Here is a 22,056-nt window from a genome sequence, read left to right on the forward strand (position 1 = left end):
ATACCTTGGGGTGTCTTATTTCCAAAATGGGGTCACTTGTGGCGTAGTTATACTGCCCTGGCAATTTAGGGGCCCAAATGTGTGAGAAGTACCTTGCAATCAAAATGTGTAAAAAATGACCGGCGAAACCCGAAAGGTGCACTTTGGAATATGTGCCCCTTTGCCCACCTAGGCTGCAATAAAGTGTCACACATGTGGTATCGCCGTACTCAGGAGAAGTTGGGGAATGTGTTTTGGGGTGTCATTTTACATATACCCATGCTGGGTGAGAAAAATATCTTGGTCAAATGCCAACTTTGTATAAAAAAATGGGAAAAGTTGTCTTTTGCCAAGATATTTCTCTCACCCAGCATGGGTATATGTAAAATGACACCCCAAAACACATTCCCCAACTTCTCCTGAGTACGGCGATACCACATGTGTGACACTTTTTTGCTGCCAAGGTGGGCAAAGGGGCACATATTCCAAAGTGCACCTTTCGGATTTCACCGGTCATTTCTTACACATTTTGATTGCAAAGTTCTTCTCACACATTTGGGCCCCTAAATTGCCAGGGCAGTATAACTACCCCACAAGTGACCCCATTTTGGAAAGAAGACACCCCAAGGTATTCTGTGAGGGGCATGGTGAGTTCCTAGAATTTTTTATTTTTTGTCGCAAGTTAGTGCAATATGAGACTTTGTAAGAAAAAAATAAAATAAAAATCATCATCATTTTCCGCTAACTTGTGACAAAAAATAAAAAGTTCTATGAACTCACTATGCCCATCAGCGAATACCTTAGGGTGTCTACTTTCCGAAATGGGGTCATTTGTGGGGGTTTTCTACTGTCTGGGCATTGTAGAACCTCAGGAAACATGACAGGTGCTCAGAAAATCAGAGCCGTTTCAAAAAGCGGAAATTCACATTTTTGTACCATAGTTTGTAAATGCTATAACTTTTACCCAAACCATTTTTTTTTTTGCCCAAACATTTTTTTTTTATCAAAGACATGTAGAACTATAAATTTAGCGAAAAATTTATATATGGATGTCGTTTTTTTTGCAAAATTTCACAGCTGAAAGTGAAAAATGTCATTTTTTTGCAAAAAAATCGTTACATTTTGATTAATAATAAAAAAAGTAAAAATGTCAGCAGCAATAAAATACCACCAAATGAAAGCTCTATTAGTGAGAAGAAAAGGAGGTAAAATTCATTTGGGTGGTAAGTTGCATGACCGAGCGATAAACGGTGAAAGGAGTGTAGTGCCGAAGTGTAAAAAGTGGCCTGGTCATGAAGGGGGTTTCACCTAGCGGGGCTGAAGTGGTTAAAGGGAGTCTTTCACGCCGATTCACCGTATTAACCTAATAACAGACTTATGTCCACGGCATCCCCCCTATTAAAACTGTGCTTACCATATGTTGCTTGCTTTCATCGTTCTGCCAAAACCCACTTTTAATCCATATGCAAATTAGGCTGTGAAATCGGCGCGTGCGCATTGGATGACCACAGTCTGGCCGGGGCATCACAGTTTACCATGCGCATGCCCCGGCCTAACTTACGTTCTTGCCGTGATGCGCTGTGATCACGGCAAGAACGTAAGTTAGGCCGATGCATGCGCACAGTAAACTGTGATGCCCCGGCCAGACTGTGGTCATTCAATGCGCACGTGCCGATTTTGCGGTCATCGGCGCATGCGCAGGATTACGGACGGGAGGAGGGAGGTTAGAGCAGAGACCAAGGGCGGGCAGATGCTGTGGAGGGGGAGTGGATTAGTATGAAAATGACCCAGGGGCCTGGGTACCGGCCGTTGTAACACCGCCCCTGGGCACCTTCACAGCCTAATTTGCATATGGATTAAAAGTGTTTTTGGGCAGAACGATGATAGCAAGCAACATACGGTAAGCACAGTTTTAATAGGGGGGATGCTGTGGACATAAGTCTGTTGTTAGGTTAATACGGTGAATCGGCGTGTAAGACTCCCTTTAAGGTTCACTTTCGCAGCCCGACAATCTGGTCATGTAAATGTGCCGCTGATCACCCGATGAACGAGCGGAATGCTCGTTCATCGGGGGATCCTGCCGTTCATGCAGGCACCACAAATCATGGCTTCTGGGCAGCAGATCGTGCTGTCTGAAACTCCGAAACCATGAATCTGTATAAGGACAAGGGATCACAACAGCGATCTCCCGTCCTCATACAGTGAAGGAGATCGCTGCACGTAAAATGCACCCGTATCCTTCACTGAGCGAACAGCCGACTGTCAAGAAGGAATGCTTTCTTCCCGACAATCAGCCGCTCAGCCGGCCTGTGTAAATCCAGCTTTATGTGTAGTTGGGCAGCAGATTTCCTTTAAGGACAGTAAAATGGTGACATAGGTTGCTTTCATTGGTCACAAAAGCTTGGTATAAAGATGCTTTGAAAAAGTTTACGGAATTTCATGGTGATGTTTTCACAAGTCATACACCACGTAATCATTGCCACTGTTCTTAGGGCCATTTTTGTAAAAGTAATTATCTACAGAGGAGGTAATGAGCAGGTTGCTAACTATGCATAGATGACACTGATAGCAGAAGGTTGTTAAATGGGTTGTGCAGCAGCATCATTTTGATGACATATCCTCATAGGTCAGCAACATCAGATCGGTTGGGGTCTGACCCCCGGCACCCTCCCCAATCAGCTGTTTGAAAGGGTCGCAGAGCTTGTGCAAGAGCTGTTAACTCTTCAAAGTTTACCTGCATATTGTCTCCTTTATAGCAGTGGTGCATTTTGCAGACCACATATGGCCGGTACTATAATAGAAATGCCTTTTCTTGTCTGTGTCTGCGGACAAGAATAGGACATGTTCTATTATTTTTTTTGCAGGGCCGCGGAACGGAAGTGCGGATGCGGACAGCACACTGTGTGCTGTCCACATCTTTTGCGACCCCATTGAAAGTGATTGGGTCCGCCCCTATTCCGCAAAATTGCAGAACGAATGCAGACACATTTTGCGGACGTGTGAATGGACCCTTAGGGGTAACTTAACTTCATGGCACAAATCCCTTTAATTCCCCAAATCCACAGTTTTAAGCAAGGCCTAAAAACACGTTTTTATGCAGGCTCCTGTCATTTTTACACTATTATTATTGAAGCCGATGCCTTAATTCAACAGTCCTGTTACTTGGTAATTGTGCATCAGATACTGACTGTGTGATTGACTCCTGCAGCCTTGTGTGTTTTCTCCTATTTTGTTGATTAGTTTGTTGCTTTATGACGTCCGATTTTGGATGTACATATACCCTCTGGTTGTAAAGTGTGGAAGAATGTGTTGGCGCTACACAGATAAAGATCATTATTGTTCAAGCGGTTTTCCTAAACCTACTTATTGATGACCTATCGGATCAGCAGGGGTCTAACACCCAGAAACCCCCGATAACCTGTTTTGTAGCAGCTCCATCCACTGTGCCAGGTTACTGCAGCGCTGCTCCCATTCAATTCCCTGGCCTCCGCTGCCATCTGCAAGATTTCCCAATTGGGAGCAATGAAGCAGGGGAAGGCATGGACTGTCTATCAACTGAGAAAGGGAAGGAGGTACTGCATGACATTACTGGCAGAGCTATAGTGCACCGAATGGATAAGCACCCCCGACCCCCCCACCATGCACCTAAAACCTCATCAGGATAAAAAATATAAAGGAATATTTCTCAGGATTAGATGATCAGATTTTCCCAGGAAAAGGAAAGTTAATTTTTTGGGAAATTGGCTACTCATGACGGTTTGCTTACAAAAAAAAAAAAAAGATTTTGGTGGTGATATATTTAATAAACTTAGCAGAAAGGTGGTAATTCAATATTAGTAATTCAAACAGTATAATGGGGAGGTTTAACATCTTTAAGCGGTATAGCAGACAACAGGTAAGGTAAGAACAGGTAAGTACTTAGCTGACCGGTCCACTCTGGTTCTCCTGGCTTGGGGAGCCTCGCAGACAACGCTGCAGCTAACCAGTGGCCTCAGATGTGCACCTGATGAGGCCAGTGGTTGGCTGCTGCAGACACATGTTTTGTACGTGATGTCCACACTGCAGATGTGCTATTAGAGTCTGGCTAGGAAAACTGGTGCCGCAGTGCAGGATTCGGTTTCCTCCTGAAACCGAACAACTCCTCTGATTACGTAAGAAAACCTAGCAGATTCCAAAGATGTAAGGGAGCAAATATCAATACCAGGATGCCAGAAAACTGGTGTTGAAAAGTTGCAATGTTTGATGCATGCCATGCTTGTACAAAATTCTGCAACCTTTTTGGGGTTTAGAATCCCACTCTCCACTTTTCCAAAAAGTGGACCGAGCGGGAAGGTAAGCGAGAAGGACAGGGAGGCCATGTCTAGACTAGCATTTTTATTATTATAGTGAATAATCTACACCAGCTGCCTTGCTGGCATTGATTTCCATTCTGGGACACAGACCTGCCACATTTATTAAGAAGTATGAAGAGCATTGGATGCCAGCGGGGGATAGATTAAGACCATTTTCTATGACTTTATATGGGTTTGATGTGGTCTAAATATATTTTAATACTCATCTGTGAATTTCTCAGTTAAGTCTAGCCTACATATGGTTTCTATGCTAGAAGAATTGAGTTGAACTAAAGACAAAGCCTATGTGGATGGCATTTTTTTATCCAGCCTGAAATCCATCTGTAGGAATAAACAACATCAGCTGCCATAAAGCTCAGCCGAACTGTAGTTCACATCCATCTAAGTGAAAGGGTGACACCCCATGAGGATCCAAAGATAAGCATTATCAGACAGTCATTACACTTCAGTCATATATTAACTTGTTTATGTCCATTCATTTTAGCCCCACTGGGGGGGTCATTCTCTGTTAGTGATACAGGTAGCCATCACTAGTCTCGTAGCTGTTCCATACTACTGTTTCAGTTATGGTACATGGAGTCACAGAGGTGAGGAGAATCAGGATATTTCTTTTTCTGGGCTCTGCTGCATTGTGAGACAGAAATACAGCCTGTAAGCTCTGCACTGCAGCGACGTTACATTCGTAACCAGAGGACACTGCGCCATGTTCCGTTCCATGGTCAATACCAACCATGGCACAGCTTCTGCAACCAATTATCTGGCTTAAATAGGATTGATCTGTGAACTTACTAACTAATACATCAATAAAGTAAACCTTTAAAGTAAAATGTTGAAAAATGGCTGTATGGCAGCAGTTCATGTAGAAACAAGATTTTTGGCTACTTGAAATAATAGGACTTTTAGGAAACATTGCATTTAAGAAATGTTACTTGTGACCCATAGAAGACTATAGAGAGAAGAGGACAGGGAGCTGCTGAGTGGTAGAAAGTAGTGTTGAGCAAACTTCTGTTTTCAAGTTTGGCGTACAAGGTTCAGGTTATCTAAGAATTCCGTTATGGATTCCGCTACCACAGACGGTTATGGTCCGTGGTAACTGAATCCGTAACGGAGTTCTTAGATAACCCAAATCTTGTACGCCAAACTTGAAAACAGATGTTTGCTCAACACTACTTTCTACCACTCAGCAGCTCCCTGTCTCCCTAGTAGAGAGACACACACAGAGACTTAGCTGCTTCTAGTGTTTTATCTCATGTGGACCAAAAATATGTGTTTTATCTCATCGGATGTGGACCAAAAATATCAGGGGAAAGAAATATTGCACAGGAAATACCCATTTTGCTCTTTTCAAACAAATGATCAATCTCCAACTACCAACGCAGAAGAACATGTTTATGGTAGAATCAGGGAAATAACTGTTAAGTGCCCATAACAGCTAGAAACTGCATGCCCTACAGCCATATGTAGAGATCTTCATAGATAATATATCCCCAAAACTACACGTTGTATCCAGAATAAGGAACTGTGCTCAGGAGATGCAATCAGTTTTTAAGAATCCAGTGTCTCCGGGCAAGTGTGCCCATAAAAGATGTAGCCCCGCAGCAGGATCCTCACGTGGGTCACTGCTAATTGCTGGGCTGCACCTGTACGTTCTACATTCAAACCACATGCACAGGTGAGGCCCAGCAAGAAGAGGTGCACCGCAGCAATCAGTGGATCTTCCTGCTGGGCCGTCTTGTGTACTGCCACAATAAGGGTGCCTTTACACGCGCCAGATTTTGTTGCCTAATTTACTGCAACAGGAAATCAGTTCCATTCACCTGAATGAGGCTTGCAGAAATCCATGTGCTTGCTGCTCCGTTGAAATGAATGGAACTGATTTTCTGCAAATTCTGCTACAAAAATCTGCTGCCTGTGAAGACACCCCAAGAGAGCATTTGATTGGCATTTACCTTATGTGTATGGTGACTTTACACTATGTAGTCTCAGCATGGACAGCTAAAAGAGGCTGCTGTAGACTTAGGCCTGCCACTAATTTTATATTAGGAATTGCTGATAACACAATCCCCCAATATAATTTCAAAACAGCGAGCTCAGTGCGTACCGCCATACAAGGAATAAACCAGCATTTATCTGGTTATATTACACCAGCTACTGAGGTCCTTAGCATCACCCATCTCCACCGGATAAGTGAAGGCTATACACATGTTCTGGAGGTCTACGGCGGTGATATAGGGCCGGTGCTCGTATTTGATGTTTTCATCTGTATTCATGGAGGCACAAACACATGAATGATCATTTTAATTACTGGTAAAACACATTCGCTGTTTTGGATGCATGGTATAAAGCCCACAAGGCACAGTAAAAACACAAACGAATATATTCTGGAAACTCACAGGGACCTGTAAAGCAGCAGTTCTAGCAATGTAGCGTGTATTGTGAGTGTAATGGATTCCAGCTGCAGAGGTTACATTTACAGGATGTACACAGGTATTCAGCATTCATCCAAAATCCCATATCCATATAGTTATTACTGTAACATACCGCCACCCGAACAGCCTACAAACTGGAGGCAGAGCCCTGCAGTAAATGGATGTAATGTTTTCAAATCGCTGTTGGGTCATCTAGAAAGAACACCCTTATGCTGACAAACTACTTTAATGTACAGAGCAAATCGGCTAGGGTTTAACCCCTTGAAAACTTTTTGTTTTGCATGTTAGTTTTTCACACCCTGCCTTGCCGGAGTCCTAACTTTTTATTTTTCCTTTATTATAGCCATATGATGGCTTGTTTTTTGCAGAAAAAGTTGTACTTTCTAATGGCACCATTTAATATTTTATAGGATGTAAATCCAATCCAAATAGGGTGGAACTGGAAAAAGAATGCAACTTTTCTTGCGGGTTAATGCTGAAAAAAATGAAAACTTTGAACAAAATAATTTTTTGTTTTTCATCATCATATTCTGACCAGCATAACTTTTTTAAATTTACATCTACAGAGCTGTGTGAGGGCTCATTTTGCAAGACAATCTGTAGTTTCATTGATACAATTTCAGAGTGCATGTAACTTTTTGATAATTTTCATTAAATTCTTTTTTGGAAGAGAAAACAAAAAAAAAAAAAAAGTCAAATCAGCCATTTTGATGTTGATCGTAAGGGATAAATACATTAATATTTTAATAGTTCGGCATTTTGGGATGTGGCCTACAATATTTTTTTAGTGTTTATTTTAGTTCTGAGGAAAGGGGGCGATTAGAATTTTTATGTACGTAATTTTTTATATTTTTAACTATATATTCTTTTTTTGCCCCTTACTTCCTGCACTCTCCCACCCCTAGGGGGGCCTGAATATGTCCCTTCAAATTGCACTTAGTTTTCAATGCAGTGAATTAGCACAGCATTGTAAGCCCCATTATTAATGTTGATATAGCATGCTCGGCCGGACACCAGTTTTGCTCAAGCATCGCGATGCTCGGCACATTGCGGTGCTCAGCCAAATACCGCGTGTGCTCGAGCGCGATGCTCAAGTCTCCTCCCCGCACGTTTGTTGGCTGCTATGCAGCCAATAAACGTGCAGGTAAGTACTACCACTCACTGAAGTGCCGTAGCCATATTGGTTACTGGCATTACAGTAATTGGCTGGCCCGGAACACATCATCGGGTGCTGACACATGTTCGGCTCAGTGTTAGTCAGGGAGAGCTGTGCTGAAGAAGGGAAAGATAGTGTAGGGAATCGAATTTTATTTTTTTGTCTGGCAGGGTTGGTGTTAGAGACCCAAAAGTCCTTTTAAGGACTATTGTTATATCTGGCACCAATATCGAAGTCAGACCAGTGTGACCAGGTGGTCGGTTTGATTGCAGCAGATTAAGCTCCAGTTGGTTAAGCACCACCACCCTGTCTTCCACAAAATCCAGTCTCAATAGCCAAGAGTCTGGTCAACAGAATCCTCACCCTGATCCTCCTTCCTCCCACCATGGAGAGTTTTGCCAAACAAGTGATCCCATTATTGAGATCCATCATAGGAATCCGGATCCAGCAGAACCACTAGTGTGAAAGTAGCCTTAGCCTATGTCCAACTGTGAGCTTAAAAACTTCTTGTGAGTCTCTAGCATGATGTGAATTCACATCTATGTTGGTGGCGCTGTTAGGGGCCAACAAAAAATGCTGGCATAGATGGCACAGCATGCTTTTGTTATATAGGTTGGTAAAATGCCCAACGGAAACCTGACAGACATAAGGGGCTCATGCACAAAAATGTATTTTCTGTGCCCGTTCCGTTTCCATATGTCCGTTCCACAAAAAACTAGAGCATGTCCTATTATTCTCCACATTACAGACAAGGATAGGACTGTTCAGTTAGGGGTCAGCTGTTCTGTATAATACAGAATTTATACGAACGTCATCTATATTTATTGAGGATCTGTGTTTTGCGGACTGCAAAATACATACGGTAGTGTGCATGAGCCATAAGAGTCAATAGTGCTTCCGTTTTTATCGCTGTTCTGCTCCTATAATTGAGCAACACAGTACTGTTTTACACCACAGGTCTGCATGTTGACTAGGGCAACTTTGTAAAACCACAAGGTCATTTACAAGCTCCCCAGGAAATGAGAATTAATTTTCGCTATGCCAAGGACAACAATTTAAAAGTACCAATGAGTAAAGGCCCTTTTGTATGGGCAGAGGATCAGGCAATTATCAGGAATTATGTTCATCGAGTGATCACATCTATGTGACACAAAATCATCTTTTGCCAGCAGCACATGTACCCAGGGATGTTCTGCCAGCAAACAATGAATTTGTATGGGGACGAGCAATCGCAGTAGCAATCATTCATCTCCAGAGTAGATGATTACAAATGGTTTGTTTCTTTACCTTCCAAACTAGAATGCAGGACAATCATGTCATTGCCACTGTACACTAAAGTGCATTTTACATGCGGTGGTGATCACGTGAATGGTAGTATTAAGGTGTTAAAAATACAAACATTAACATTTTCATTTGCTATTCATCTAAAATGATCATTTGTGGCCATCAAGATGTCATGTAGACACTAATGTAACCGTATGAGAAGAGGGAGTGAACCATTTCACCAACATTCGTTAAAACCCCTTCAGATATTTGTAATATGAAAATGAAAGTAAACGAGTACTGATCGACATGTCATATTCGTTATGAGCAGGTTATCTGTAAAAGAACCCCAAGCCAAATCTACTTACATGTCATTCTCAGTAAATACTTGCATTCTTAATGAAATGATAGATCTGAAGCAGCTGCACATTGTGCTGTCCCTCTGTTATTCTGCTTAGAAATGTATGAATACACTGACAAGTGGGTGCTGCCATTCCCGGAGTTATAACGGTGACTCCCTACATAGCGTGCCACTGTAAACACCAATTGTAAGGACACAACCCAGATGCCAATTTATTCATACACTTGTAAATTAAATAGCAGAGTAGTGTAAGGTAGAGATCTAAATGCTCCAGCACTGTAATTTCATGTAAAATACATGTACTAAAATAGGCAAACTGGTTTTCTTTAGGCTAGTTTCACACTAGCGCTAGACATCTCCAGCAGGCTGCTCTGGCAAGGAGCAGTGTGCCGGAGATGTCTGGATCCGACATTGCCAGACGCTACCTGATACTCACCAGCCCTATAAACAGTAATGGGGAACGGCAGAGATCTAGCTGTAACCTGGCAAATATGCTGCGGCATATTTGCCATGTTGCAGCCGGATTTCTGTTGGTCCCAATTATGGTGAATGGGGTTGGCGGGCCTTCAGGCAGCATACAGCAATGCTGGATCCAGACATCTCCGGCACACTGCTCCTTGCCAGAACAGACTGCTGGAGATGTCTAGCACTAGTGTGAAACTAGCCTTAAAGGGGTTGTGTCACTTCAGCAAGTGGCATTTATCATGTAGAGAAAGTTAATACAAAGCACTTACCAGTGTATTGTCATTGTCCATATTGCTTCCTTTGATGGCTGGATTCATTTTTCCATCACATTATACACCACTTCCAATCCAGCAGTAGTGGCTGTGCTTGCACCCTATAGGAAACAGCACGAGCCTATGTACGCTCCCACGATCCCAGCGATCAGAGAGGCCAACACTTTTTCTTATAGTGTGCAAGCATGACCACCGCTAATGAATTGCAGGGTGGTCGTAACCATAGAAACAATGTGATGGCAAAATAAATCCAGCCAGCAAAGGAGGCAATATGGACAATCACAATACATTAGTACCGTATTTTTTGCCCCGTAAGACACACTTTTGTTCCCCCCAAAGTGGGGGGAAAATGTCCCTGCGTCTTATAGGGTGAATACTAATGAGCGCTTCCATTATGGAAGCGCTCATTAGTACCGGAGGACAGGGGCGTAGCTAGAACTGACTGGGCCCCACAGCAAATTTTTGTACTGGGCCCCTCCCAAACTTAATGGATGCACTCATTCACACACACTCGCCACATACATGGACGCACTCGCCACATACATGGACGCACTCATACACGCATTCACAACATACATGGACGCACTCATACACGCACTCACTACATGGACGCACTCATACACGCATTCACCACATACATGGACGCACTCAAAGGCACTCACTACATACATGGACGCACTCATACAGGCACTCACTACATACATGGACGCACTCAAAGGCACTCACTACATACATAGACGCACTCATACAGGCACTCACCACATATATGGACATATATACTGTGTGTATATATATATATATATATATATATATACACACACACACATACATACATATACATACACACACACACACACACACACATATATATACACACACACACACACATTACATACACATGAACTTACAAGTAGTTATACTCCGCCTCCGCTACGCCCCCGTTCCGGCCCCCTCCACCGCATCCGCCGGCCTACCTCATGTTCTCCAGATCGAGCCGCGGACCGCCCGCGCCCCGCCCACTACACTGGGCGGGCAGTCGGCCCTGGCTGCCTGCGAGTGCTGTAATGTATTAAAAAATATATATAATTATGCGGTCCGGACGGGCAGGCCCCCAGTGGCGTAGGGCCCCATAGCCACTGCTATGGTTGCTATGGCGATCCCTACGCCACTGCCGGAGGACCGGGAAACTGTGAAGGCTCTATACTCACCGCTTCCTGGTCCTTGGCTGTCGGCTGTGCAGTGGCTGCGCACAGCTTAAGGGCGCTCTGTGACCTTACGCTGTGCGTGCCGCTTCACAGCACATCCAACAGCAGGAGGAAAAAAAGCGTAGGCGGTGAGGAGCGGTGGCGTTCAGGAGCAGGAGAGGTAAGTGGTTTATTTATTTTGTGATCTGAGGCTGGGGGCTAATGAATTATGGCTGGGGGCTGATTATATGACATGGGGCTGATTACATATGGATGGGGGCTGATTACATATGGCTAGGGCCGGATCACATATGGCTAGGGGCGGATCACATATGGCTAGGGGCTGATATGGAGGCTTGGAGGACTGATATGAGGCATGGGGGTCTCATCTGAGGTCTGATTGGGGGTCTTCTTTATATTGGGCTCTGATCTGAAGTCTTATTAACATTGGGGATCTGATTGGGGCTGTGAGCTGAGGCCTGATTAACATTGGGGTTCTGATTGCTGATCTGATGAAAAAAAAAAAATTTTTTATTGTCCGCCTCTAAAACCTAGGCCAGAGCATCTTATATGGCAAAAAATACGGTAAGTGATTTGCATTAATTTTCTCTACATGATAAATGCCATTGGTCGTAGTGAGACAAACCCTTTAACTACTTGCAGACCTACAGTAGACCATTAACTCTAAGTAGAAGGCCTCTTTCACAAGAGCGAGTTTTCCATCAGGGTGCAATGCGTGAAGCAAACCCATAGCATCCGGACTGAAATTCCTGACCCATTCATTTCAACGGGTCTCTGCACATGAGCGTTGTTTTTCATGCATCATTTCTGCGTTCAGGAAAGATCTCAGCATGTTCTATAGGCCTAATGCACAGGACTGTTGTGTGTTTTGCGGTCCGCAAAACACAGATGGCGTCCGTGTGCGTTCCGCCATTTGCAGAACGGCACGGACAACCCTTGATATAACTGCCTATTCTTGTCCGCAAAATGGACAAGAATAGGACAGGTTGTATTTTTTTGGTGGACCGCGGAACGGAGCAACGGATGCGGACAGCACACGGAGTGCTGTCCGCATGTTTTGCGGCCCCATTGAAGTGAATGGGTCTGCATCCAAGCCGCAAAAACTGAGGCTCAGATGCGGACCAAAACAACGGTCGTGTGCATGAGGGCATATTCTGAGTTTTTCACGCAACTCCTCTTCCACAGAAATGAAAACCGGACGGGATCAGTTTTTTTCACTGATGGTTGCTATCAAAAACTGATTGCACTCGTGCTGAAACACTGAACGCATTTGCAGACCAAACTGACTGAACTTGCGTGAAAAACCTTCAGAATAGACCCTGAGAGAATCCTCAACGCTTGTGTGAAAGAGGCCTAAAGGAGAAACCAATGCAAATAAAGCTAGCCATCCGATTATGCGTCTAAAATGTTAGTGCAGTCAGGACAACAAAACTCATACCTCCGGCTTCTTCTTGCAAACGCTGTTCTTCTTCTCCTTGTACAATATCATTGTCCATATTATCATACTGAGCTTGTTCCCTACAGTTACATCAAAAAATAAATACAAATCGGATTATTTAGGCATACAAAATATTTTGTACTGGTGTGCACTGCAGAAGATGTGTGAACAGGTTGTCATGCTGTGTGTCAGGTGACATGCTTTCTTCCATAAGATTACAGAAGTGGTAGTCTAAGGATAAATGAATAAAACTGGTGGGCACAGCTGGTGACATTACTCACACTCTAGTGCCCACCAACTTCATTCTGGAGCATTGGTCCAGAAGAAGAGCCACAGCAGGAACAGAAACTAGATGAGTAATACTAGTTTTTTAACACACCCACAATTACTATAGTCTCCCATGATGATTGTCCAGGGCATTTTCATCTAACACAAAAAAACACCAATAAATATAAGTCCAGGATTTGTTCCCCGGCCAAGTTTTTACATGTTCTGTTCAGTTATCCCTATTTCTTTTTCTGTATTTTCCATAAATCACAACAGAAAATTCTGGCAATTTGTCCCCTTTTAAGGTTTGTCATCTACTCTCAGTGGATTTTTCAGACAAGCAATTTAAAACTTGCCCATGTTCTGTCTACTAAAAAAAGACCATACAAGGACGATGTCCATGTGGCATCCATTTTTATCTTGGACCCAGTCACTTGAAAGGGCAAGTCTGGCACAAAAAAAAAACAAAACAAAAAAAACACATACTAAAAGTAGTGCATGCTGTGATTCTCTCTGCACAGACTGATTGAATGCATGAAGATGCCAGTTGTCTATGTGTCAGTGTTCATTTCATGTGCTGTCCATTCTACACCAGGACGCATAAAACATAAGCATCACTCTGAATAAGACTACTTTCACACTTGCGGCAGAGGATTACGGCCGGAACTGCCTGCCGGAGACGCAAACTGATGGCATTTGTCAGACAGATCCGTCTGACAAATGCATTGAAATACCGGATCCGTCTCTCCGGTGTCATCTGGAAAAACGGATCCGGCACTAATACACTTCAATGTAAATTAATGCCGGCAAGTGTTCAGTATTTTGGCCTGAGAGAAAACTGCAACATGCGGTCGTATTTTCTCAGTCCAAAAAACATAAGAGGGACTGAACTGATGCACCCTGAATGGAATGTTCTCCATTCAGAATGCATTAGGATATGCCTGATCAGTTCTTTTCCGGTATTGAGCTCCTGTGACAGAACTCAATAAGGGAAAACAAAAACGCTAGTGTGAAAGTACCCTAAACCAGAATATTCTCCTGAATGTCTAATCTGCCAACCAATGCAGTGATAGAAAGGGAAATAAAAATGTCTATGCAAACAAGCAGTCACTTTTGGACAAATACCATTTCAGCGAATAGTACTAAACTGTTTCAGTTTCCATGATCGTATATGCTGGAAATGGCAAAGTCCATGGACAATGACAAATTCTTGGAGACTGAGTTTATGACAGGCCAAGGATCTGGGCAATTATTGGGGATGGTATTATCAGGTAATCACATTTTTTATGCTACACATAAAATCACTTTTTTCAAGCAGCACGCTGTCTGTGTTAACAGGGATCTGTCGCCAGCAAACACTGTATCTGTATGGGGATGAATGATCAGAGTAGTAATCGTACATCTCCATACAGAAATGCAGCCACACACTGGACGTGCACTGGCCCACGTATAAGGACCTGGAGGCTAGAGCTAAGCGTGTAATGCTTATTTGCACAGACTGCTTTATTTCATTTGTAACCAGTTATACAGCTTTAGTTTGGGGTAAACGATCCCACACCTTAGCCTCTCTGCAATCTGCGCCTCTTTGTATTTATTTTGCCGCTCCACCTCCAGGTCATTAGTATGTATCTGTTGCTGTCGCAGAATATGTCCTTGTAGCTTGTGCTTCTGCAGCGACTCCTGATGCTGGTGGAGATGTTTAGCTTGCTCCTGTTTTTGAGCTGCTAGCTTCTGCTGCTCCAACTGTTCCTCGTAGACAGATTTATATTTCATTTGAGGCTTAGGGGTCTGATCTCTCTGTTAAGAAAAACTGCATGTCAATAATCATAGGACTGAAATCGTCTTTAGCTTTGTTCTGAAAGTAGTGGCTCTTGGGACCCCTATGTGTGACTCTCCAGTAGTTTCTAGCTGAAGATACCCTTGGGTCAGAACCATACAAATAACAGTATCATATAAAAGCACTCAGACCTGATGTACGCCAGCACGGGAAGGAAACAAATCCACGATATACTGAAAGGATTCCCATCGAGCGCTTGTAGTCTTCAATTCATATGTTCTTTATTTCAATATATAAGAAAATATAATAATGGATGCGTTTCGGCCCGAAGCCTGAAGAAGGCTGGACTGGCCGAAACTCGTCCATTATTATATTCTCTTATGTATTGATGAAATAAAGAACATATGCACTATGATGACAAGCGCTCGCTGGGAATCCTTTCAGTATCATATAAAAAGGCAGTCAATGCTACAGTCAGCACTGAGGTTGACTTTGCGCTAACATAATATCACTGCAAGTTTTTTTCCCATTAAAATCCGGTTCATTGCTTCTTACTAAATAGCTTATGAATAGAACATTTATCACACTTAGGTCAATTCACTCACTGTGTTGTCCCAAATGACACCAAACTCATGTTTCCAGAGTATATTCAATATGAAGTGTAATGCAGAAAACAAGCAATACATGATAACCTTGTTTAGCAGGCAGCACCTCCAATGCACTTCAAAACTACAGTATATAAAACATGATTTTGAAGAGAATTTTAACCGTTTCAGTCTACAGAGTAAATCCAGGCAGGGACATTAACAAAGGTGTGCACTCTACATATGAAGTTGTATACTGTATGTTTGTAAGTTAAACTGTGCCAAATAAATCTTCCATATTCATAGTATATATCTGTAATTCAGACCTTGAAAACCGGCACTCTCTCTAGTTACAGTGCAGTTGTCTGGCGGTTTATGCTAGTACATTTGTCTGGAAGTGGACATAACCCCGAGCATAGTGCTGTTCCTCACCTCAGCATGTTCCTGTTCATGCAGCAAGTTGGTCTCCTCCTCCCTTTCTTCTTCACGTCCTACAGGTTTCTGATCATCTTCTGACTGCCTGTGCTGGTCTTGTTCCTCCTGCGTTTGATCTTGCTCCTCCACCAAGCGTTCTGGCTTCCCCACTTGCTCCATCTCTTCCTCCTCCAGCTCTTTTTTATGTTCCTCTTCTACCTCCACAGGATGCTCTGTGACCGGACCATCTTCCTGCGGAGGGCCAGTGTCCTCATCTGCCTTGTGAAGTTCAGTCCTGTCTGTGTCCTGATGTTCATCCTCTTCATTAGCAGCCTGGCGTAGTGTGACTGTATCGTCCTGTCCAGCTTCATGCTGAGCCTGAATGTTTATCTGCAGAATCCAACACACTTTCATTAGCAAGAAAATATGCACATACCTGTGTAATCCCATGCTAGCCAGCTCCAGGTTTACATCTCAGTGTTATTTTCAGTCTCAGTGCATTGTTGTATTTAGTTCTACTATCGCATTGTACAGCATATACTCGGGGCACGTCATAAGCCAGATGTCTTTTCTAGGATGTGCTCCTCCAGCCATGAAAAAAAAAAATATATAAAAAAAAAAAATCACCCTCTAGACTTATTGGTAGGGGAAAAAAACAACACATAAAAGCAAATAGAATTCAAAAAGTAACTTACAGACTATATGCAGAATACCAATTCATAATTATTATTTATTATTAAAGCGCTTAAAGCGCCATTCATTCCATGGCGCTGTACATATGATATCACATACATAATACAGATAATTGCACTAAGCATGAACAAGGCGACTTACAAACCGGTACAGAAGGAGAAAGGGCTCTGCCCGTCACAGAAAAACTCCCAAGACTATATTATTGAATATATTGCCCAATATTTCAACACATTACACCTAAAGGTTGCATTAGATCTGACACAATTATGTGCAAAAATAATGGGTGAGAATTATCAAAACTGGTGTAAGGAAAACTGGCTTAGGCTAGTTTTACACTAGCGCTAAACTGTTACGGCAGGCTGTTCCAGTACAGGAACAGTCCGCCAGGCCCCACTGATGATAATGGGATCCGGCAACCAATTGGATTGATCCTTTCATTTGTCAAAGGAGCTATGAAAAATGAAAAGGTGGAATCTGATGGGCTGCTATGGGCAACTAAGCCAGTTCTCCTTCACAACAGTTTTGATAAATCACCCTTAATCCTTTAGTGACCACGCACATTTTTTAAAAATTGCAGTTTGTAATTCACCATTTAAGTACATGTAATGATTGATTAAAGCAAGCTGTTTAGCTAAAACTCCCTTTGTTTACGTCAGTAAAAAGGCGTGCTAGTGGTCACTAAGGGGTGAATGCACTTAGATTAAATGGTTTAGGATTTCCTTTTGAGACATAAATATAAAAACTAAATACTGCAGAATAAAAGTAGAATCGCTGTGCTAGCCAGTATAAATAGTATGAAGAATGCAAGTAATAACACTAACGATAAGTCAAAAGAATGTAGGGAAAATCCAGTGATAACTTAGAGGACCTTTCATCGGTCCAAACATTGTGAACTAAGTATCATGATATATACATCGGCGCCCGGGGATCTCACTGCACTTACTATTATCCCTGGGCTCCGCTCCGTTCTCCCGCTATGTCCTCCGGTATCTTCGCTCAGTAAGTTATAGTAGGCGGAGACTTAGGGGACTTGGTTATAGTAGGAGGAGACTGCCCTTGTTCTGCTGGGCGTCTCCTTCTCCTAGGCTGTAGCGCTGGCCAATCGCAGCGCAGAGCTCACAGCCTGGGAGGTTTTTTCTCCCAGGCTGTGAGCTCTGCGATGCGATTGGCCAACGCTACAGCCTAGGAGGAGGAGACGTCCAGCAGAACAAGGGCAGACTCCTCCTACTATAACCAAGTCCCCGAACATACCGGAGGACAAAACGGGAGAACGGAGCGGTGCCCAGGGATAATAGTAAGTGCAGTGAGATACCTGGGCGCCGCTGTATATGTCATGATACTTAGTTCACAATGTTTGGACCGATGAAAGGTCCTCTTTAAGATTCATATTGGAAACATTCATAAGAACGTTGTCTCCAAGACAATGAATTTCTGGCCTTGCTACTACTCAAATATAGTTGGACTGTGAGATAGCAACACGTGATGCCACCAGTGGGTGACACGTACAGATCTCCATGCTCTTATGGAGATCTGGCAGTGTTTCATTCATTGCAAAAGATGTTTCTGAATACTTAACATTTCCACGGCAGCACCAGAGAGGAGGCACGAGGGCCATTGGGGGTAATTAGGTAAGGGTGTGTAGAATTTTTCAATAATAAGCGTTGGCTAGATGCAACTGCTGGTTGGTTTTTCATTGTGAAAATTGGGAGGGATCTTGGACAGTGCATGCAACATACTGCAGAAAATGTGGGTGCCTCAATGAAACATCATTCTATTTAAACAGTTTCTAGCTCTGATCTTGCAGTTTAGATTGGACCAAAGGCCCGGGATCCTCCGGTTGAGCATCCCTGATCTAAGTCATGAATACTTCTGGCTGGAATAATGATTTCATGCCTTATACAGTTCACTTACCAGTGGTAATTTATTGTGCTCTACAACTTCTTGTCCTGTGATAAGTCTGTGCAGGGATGAAATGGACGGTCCTATTCTAGGCACAGTGGGCGGTGTACTTTTTCCTGCTTCCTGAAGATCTGACACTTTATTCAGAGCATTTTTAAGTTGTAAAAAGTCTTCTACTTGTTTCTTAAAAAAAAGAAAAAAAATGAGGATGAGATGAGCAGACTTTTAATGTCTGTACATTCAAACGCAAAGTTAATCAGTGCTGCAATGCTTTTTTCCCCACACATCCAAGTTAGGCTGACCGCCTTATACATCAATTTAGGCATCAGTGCGAAAAGCAATGTGCGAATTAGTGACATTAAAGAGGTTGTCTGGTCACAAAATCTAAATGTATGTGCTCCTAACACCCCAATACTTGTTTTTCATGTCTTCTGAGCTCCCCCCCGGAAGACATCACATTATCCTGGCAGATCTGTTTACTTTCTCCCCTTCTTGCTTTGTTGAATACATAACTTTATTGATACACAAGCCTGGCTGCACTGCACAGTGAGGAGTCACAGGCTGGCCACGCCCCCCACCCTGCTCTGTCTGCAGCAGCTACTCCATCTCTAACTCCTGTGTCCATGTTACTACATCCAGACATGAATCTACTTCTCACTCAGTATCTAAATCACATCACAGACCGTCCACAGGCTCTGCCCTGACATCTGTATCTAATCCTATCCTGCTGAGCTGTGTATCTTTCTAATCCCATCACTGACGTCTGCAGGCTCTTCCCTCACCATCTCCAGAGTGTGAAAAACAGCTTGAATCAGCAAGCGTATCCAATCACATCTGTATCTAATCCTATCTTGTGTGATACAGCCTGCTGAGCAGTGTATCTAATCCCATCGCTGACAGTCCACAGGCTCTTCCCTCACTATTTCCAGAGTGTGCACACGACCGTATCCATTTTGCGATCCACATTTTTTGCAGTCTCACTGAGTTCCATGGATCTGAGGTCCTCATTTTGAGGACCAGAATAGGACATGTTCTGTCTTTATTGGAACTGCCATACCGATGTAGAAAACACACACGTCCCTGTGCTTTCCACATCTGTATGTCAGTTCTGCGAAAGATAGAACATGTCCTATTCTGTTCCTCATAAGGGAGATCTAAAACCCATAGAACTCAATGGTACTGCAAAAAAAATGTGAATCGCACATGGACAGTAACCTTATTTAGTGGATCTGCAGATCGCAAAACAGATACGGTTCTGTGCACGAGCCCTATCACTTATACTCATAACAGTGACGTCCACAGTGCCCCCCATAACAGTGACGTCCACAGTGCCCCCCATAACAGTGACGTCCACAGTGCCCCCCATAACAGTGACGTCCACAGTGCCCCCCATAACAGTGACGTCCACAGTGCCCCCCATAACAGTGACTTCCACAGTGCCCCCCATAACAGTGACGTCCACAGTGCCCCCCATAACAGTGACGTCCACAGTGCCCCCCATAAACAATGACGTCCACAGTGCCCCCCATAACAGTGACGTCCACAGTGCCCCCATAACAGTGACGTCCACAGTGCCCCCCATAACAGTGACGTTCACAGTGCACCCCATAACAGTGCTATCCAGTGCCCCTAGTGCCATACAATGCCCCCTATTTGTCAGCCAGTGCCCACTAGTACCATCCAGTACCCCCCACTATGACATGAATTGCCCCCCTTGTGCCATCCATTGCCCCAGAGTGCCATCCACAATTCAACAGTGCTGCCCCCCCCATGTGCCAGTCAGTGCCCCCAGTGATATCCACAGCATAGTGATCAGCCTCTGTGGCTGATCACTATGCTGTCATTACTGTACAGCGCTTACATAGCCTGTATGATACAGAGAGCGGCCGGTAGTCCTGCACATGCGCACTAGCATTCAGCCTAGTGCGCTGTGAAGACTGCCGGCCGCCGCTTTTTCCAGCAGGAGGCGGTGACGTCACCAGGGCTGTGGAGTCGGAGTCGAGGAGTCGGAGTCAATTTTGGGTACCTGGAGTCGGAGTTGGCAAAAAATGAACCGACTCCTACTAAATTTAAATTGGAATAAAAAAATAAAAAAGCAAGTTTAAATGTCCGAATTCATAAACAGTTATAATTAATGACTTCTCTACTGTAAGAATAAAGGCCAATGCATGCAGTGCCTCACGTAACCGCAAAACAAACGCGTTCAGTGATGTGAAGAAGCATGCTTTTCATATGCTTCACTATATGGCACGCAATGCACAATTAGGAGTGGCAATACATATACTTTCCATTGTGTTGTGTTCTGATGTTACAGGGAACACAATGCCCATGGTTACCTAGCCTCTCACTGATAAGGGATTAAGTAAATATGTGTTTTGCAGGACTAGAGACACTTGTATAAGTGACGGGAATGGAGGGTCAATAGTTCAAGACTGAAGCTGTAAACCATTGGAAAAACTGCTGTCATTCAGCTAAGGCTATAAAACGTGTAAACGTGTAAAATACATTCGCATATTAAATACAGAGGAGTCGGAGTCGGGGAGTCGGAAGTACAAAAAACTGAGGAGTCTGAGTCGGAGCATTTATCTACCGACTCCACAGCCCTGGACGTCACTAGTGATGATCCGTCTCCTGCTGGAGAAAGGAAGCGAAAGACAGGAAGATAAGAAGACGGACTTTGGACGGAAGCCAAGAAAAGCCATCTGGAGGGACAACGTGACCGAGAGCAGATCTCAGGAACGGCTGCACTGTAGAAGGTAAGTATGTGATCATTAATCTTTCCTCCACAGGTTAGATTTTTTAAGAAAAAAAAAAGGTTAAGCCCGGAGAGCCCCAACCAGGAAATGAATACATCAGATCCACAGATGAACATTTTACTTTCAGCAAAGTACCAAAAGGAGCAACTGTCAAAGGGATTGCTTGGTTGAGGATTTATACGAAATAAATTAAAGCCATGTAATCCTGCCGCCTGATTCAAGGGAGGCTAAATCTTCTTCAAGTCTGAGCGACTGTAAATTGACATCGAGTCAGGAAGCGACAACAGTTGTTTTTTGGTATCTGAGACATGGCTGAGCAGTGGGTCATGAAAAAAAAATTATGTCACATTTCTTTACAGCAAGAATTCTGAAATAGAGAGGCAACATAAACCCAAAGCATGGTGCCATAATTCCTTTAGCATTTTCTTCCACTTGGTATGAAATAAGTGCTTAGCAGAAGAAGAAAGACACAGTCAAATTATTAGGTCAATATACAGTGCTGCCCATAATTATTCATACACCTAGCAAATTTTGACTTTGTTACTTTTATTCAACCAGCAAGTAATGTTTTCACGGGAAATGACATAGGTATCTCCCAAAAGATAATAAGACGATGTACAAGAGGCATTATTGTGGGGAAAAAAACATTTCTCAGCTTTTATTTACATTTGAGCAAAAAATACAAGATGTTCTGCACTGAGGAAAATCTCAGAGGACGTGGTCGGAAGCCAAAAGTGACACCTGTG

The 22,056-nt window shown here is 43.3% G+C and overlaps 1 protein-coding gene across 3 annotated transcripts in view; it reads right to left on the reverse strand.

The window, feature by feature from the left end:
* The window catches only part of GOLIM4 (golgi integral membrane protein 4), a 138,333-nt gene that overhangs the window by 28,084 nt on the left and 88,193 nt on the right, over positions 1–22,056 (reverse strand). For all 3 annotated transcript variants that reach the window (XM_044290734.1, XM_044290735.1, XM_044290733.1), the window contains 4 exons: positions 18,567–18,737; positions 15,981–16,352; positions 14,746–14,984; positions 12,921–13,000 (listed from right to left, as the gene is read on the reverse strand). In XM_044290734.1, the coding sequence (XP_044146669.1) occupies positions 12,921–13,000; positions 14,746–14,984; positions 15,981–16,352; positions 18,567–18,737 (862 nt within the window). The remainder of the gene's footprint in view (positions 1–12,920; positions 13,001–14,745; positions 14,985–15,980; positions 16,353–18,566; positions 18,738–22,056) is intronic.

Source organism: Bufo gargarizans, chromosome 4 (assembly GCF_014858855.1).
Source record: "Bufo gargarizans isolate SCDJY-AF-19 chromosome 4, ASM1485885v1, whole genome shotgun sequence".
NCBI classification, from domain to species: Eukaryota; Metazoa; Chordata; class Amphibia; order Anura; family Bufonidae; genus Bufo; species Bufo gargarizans.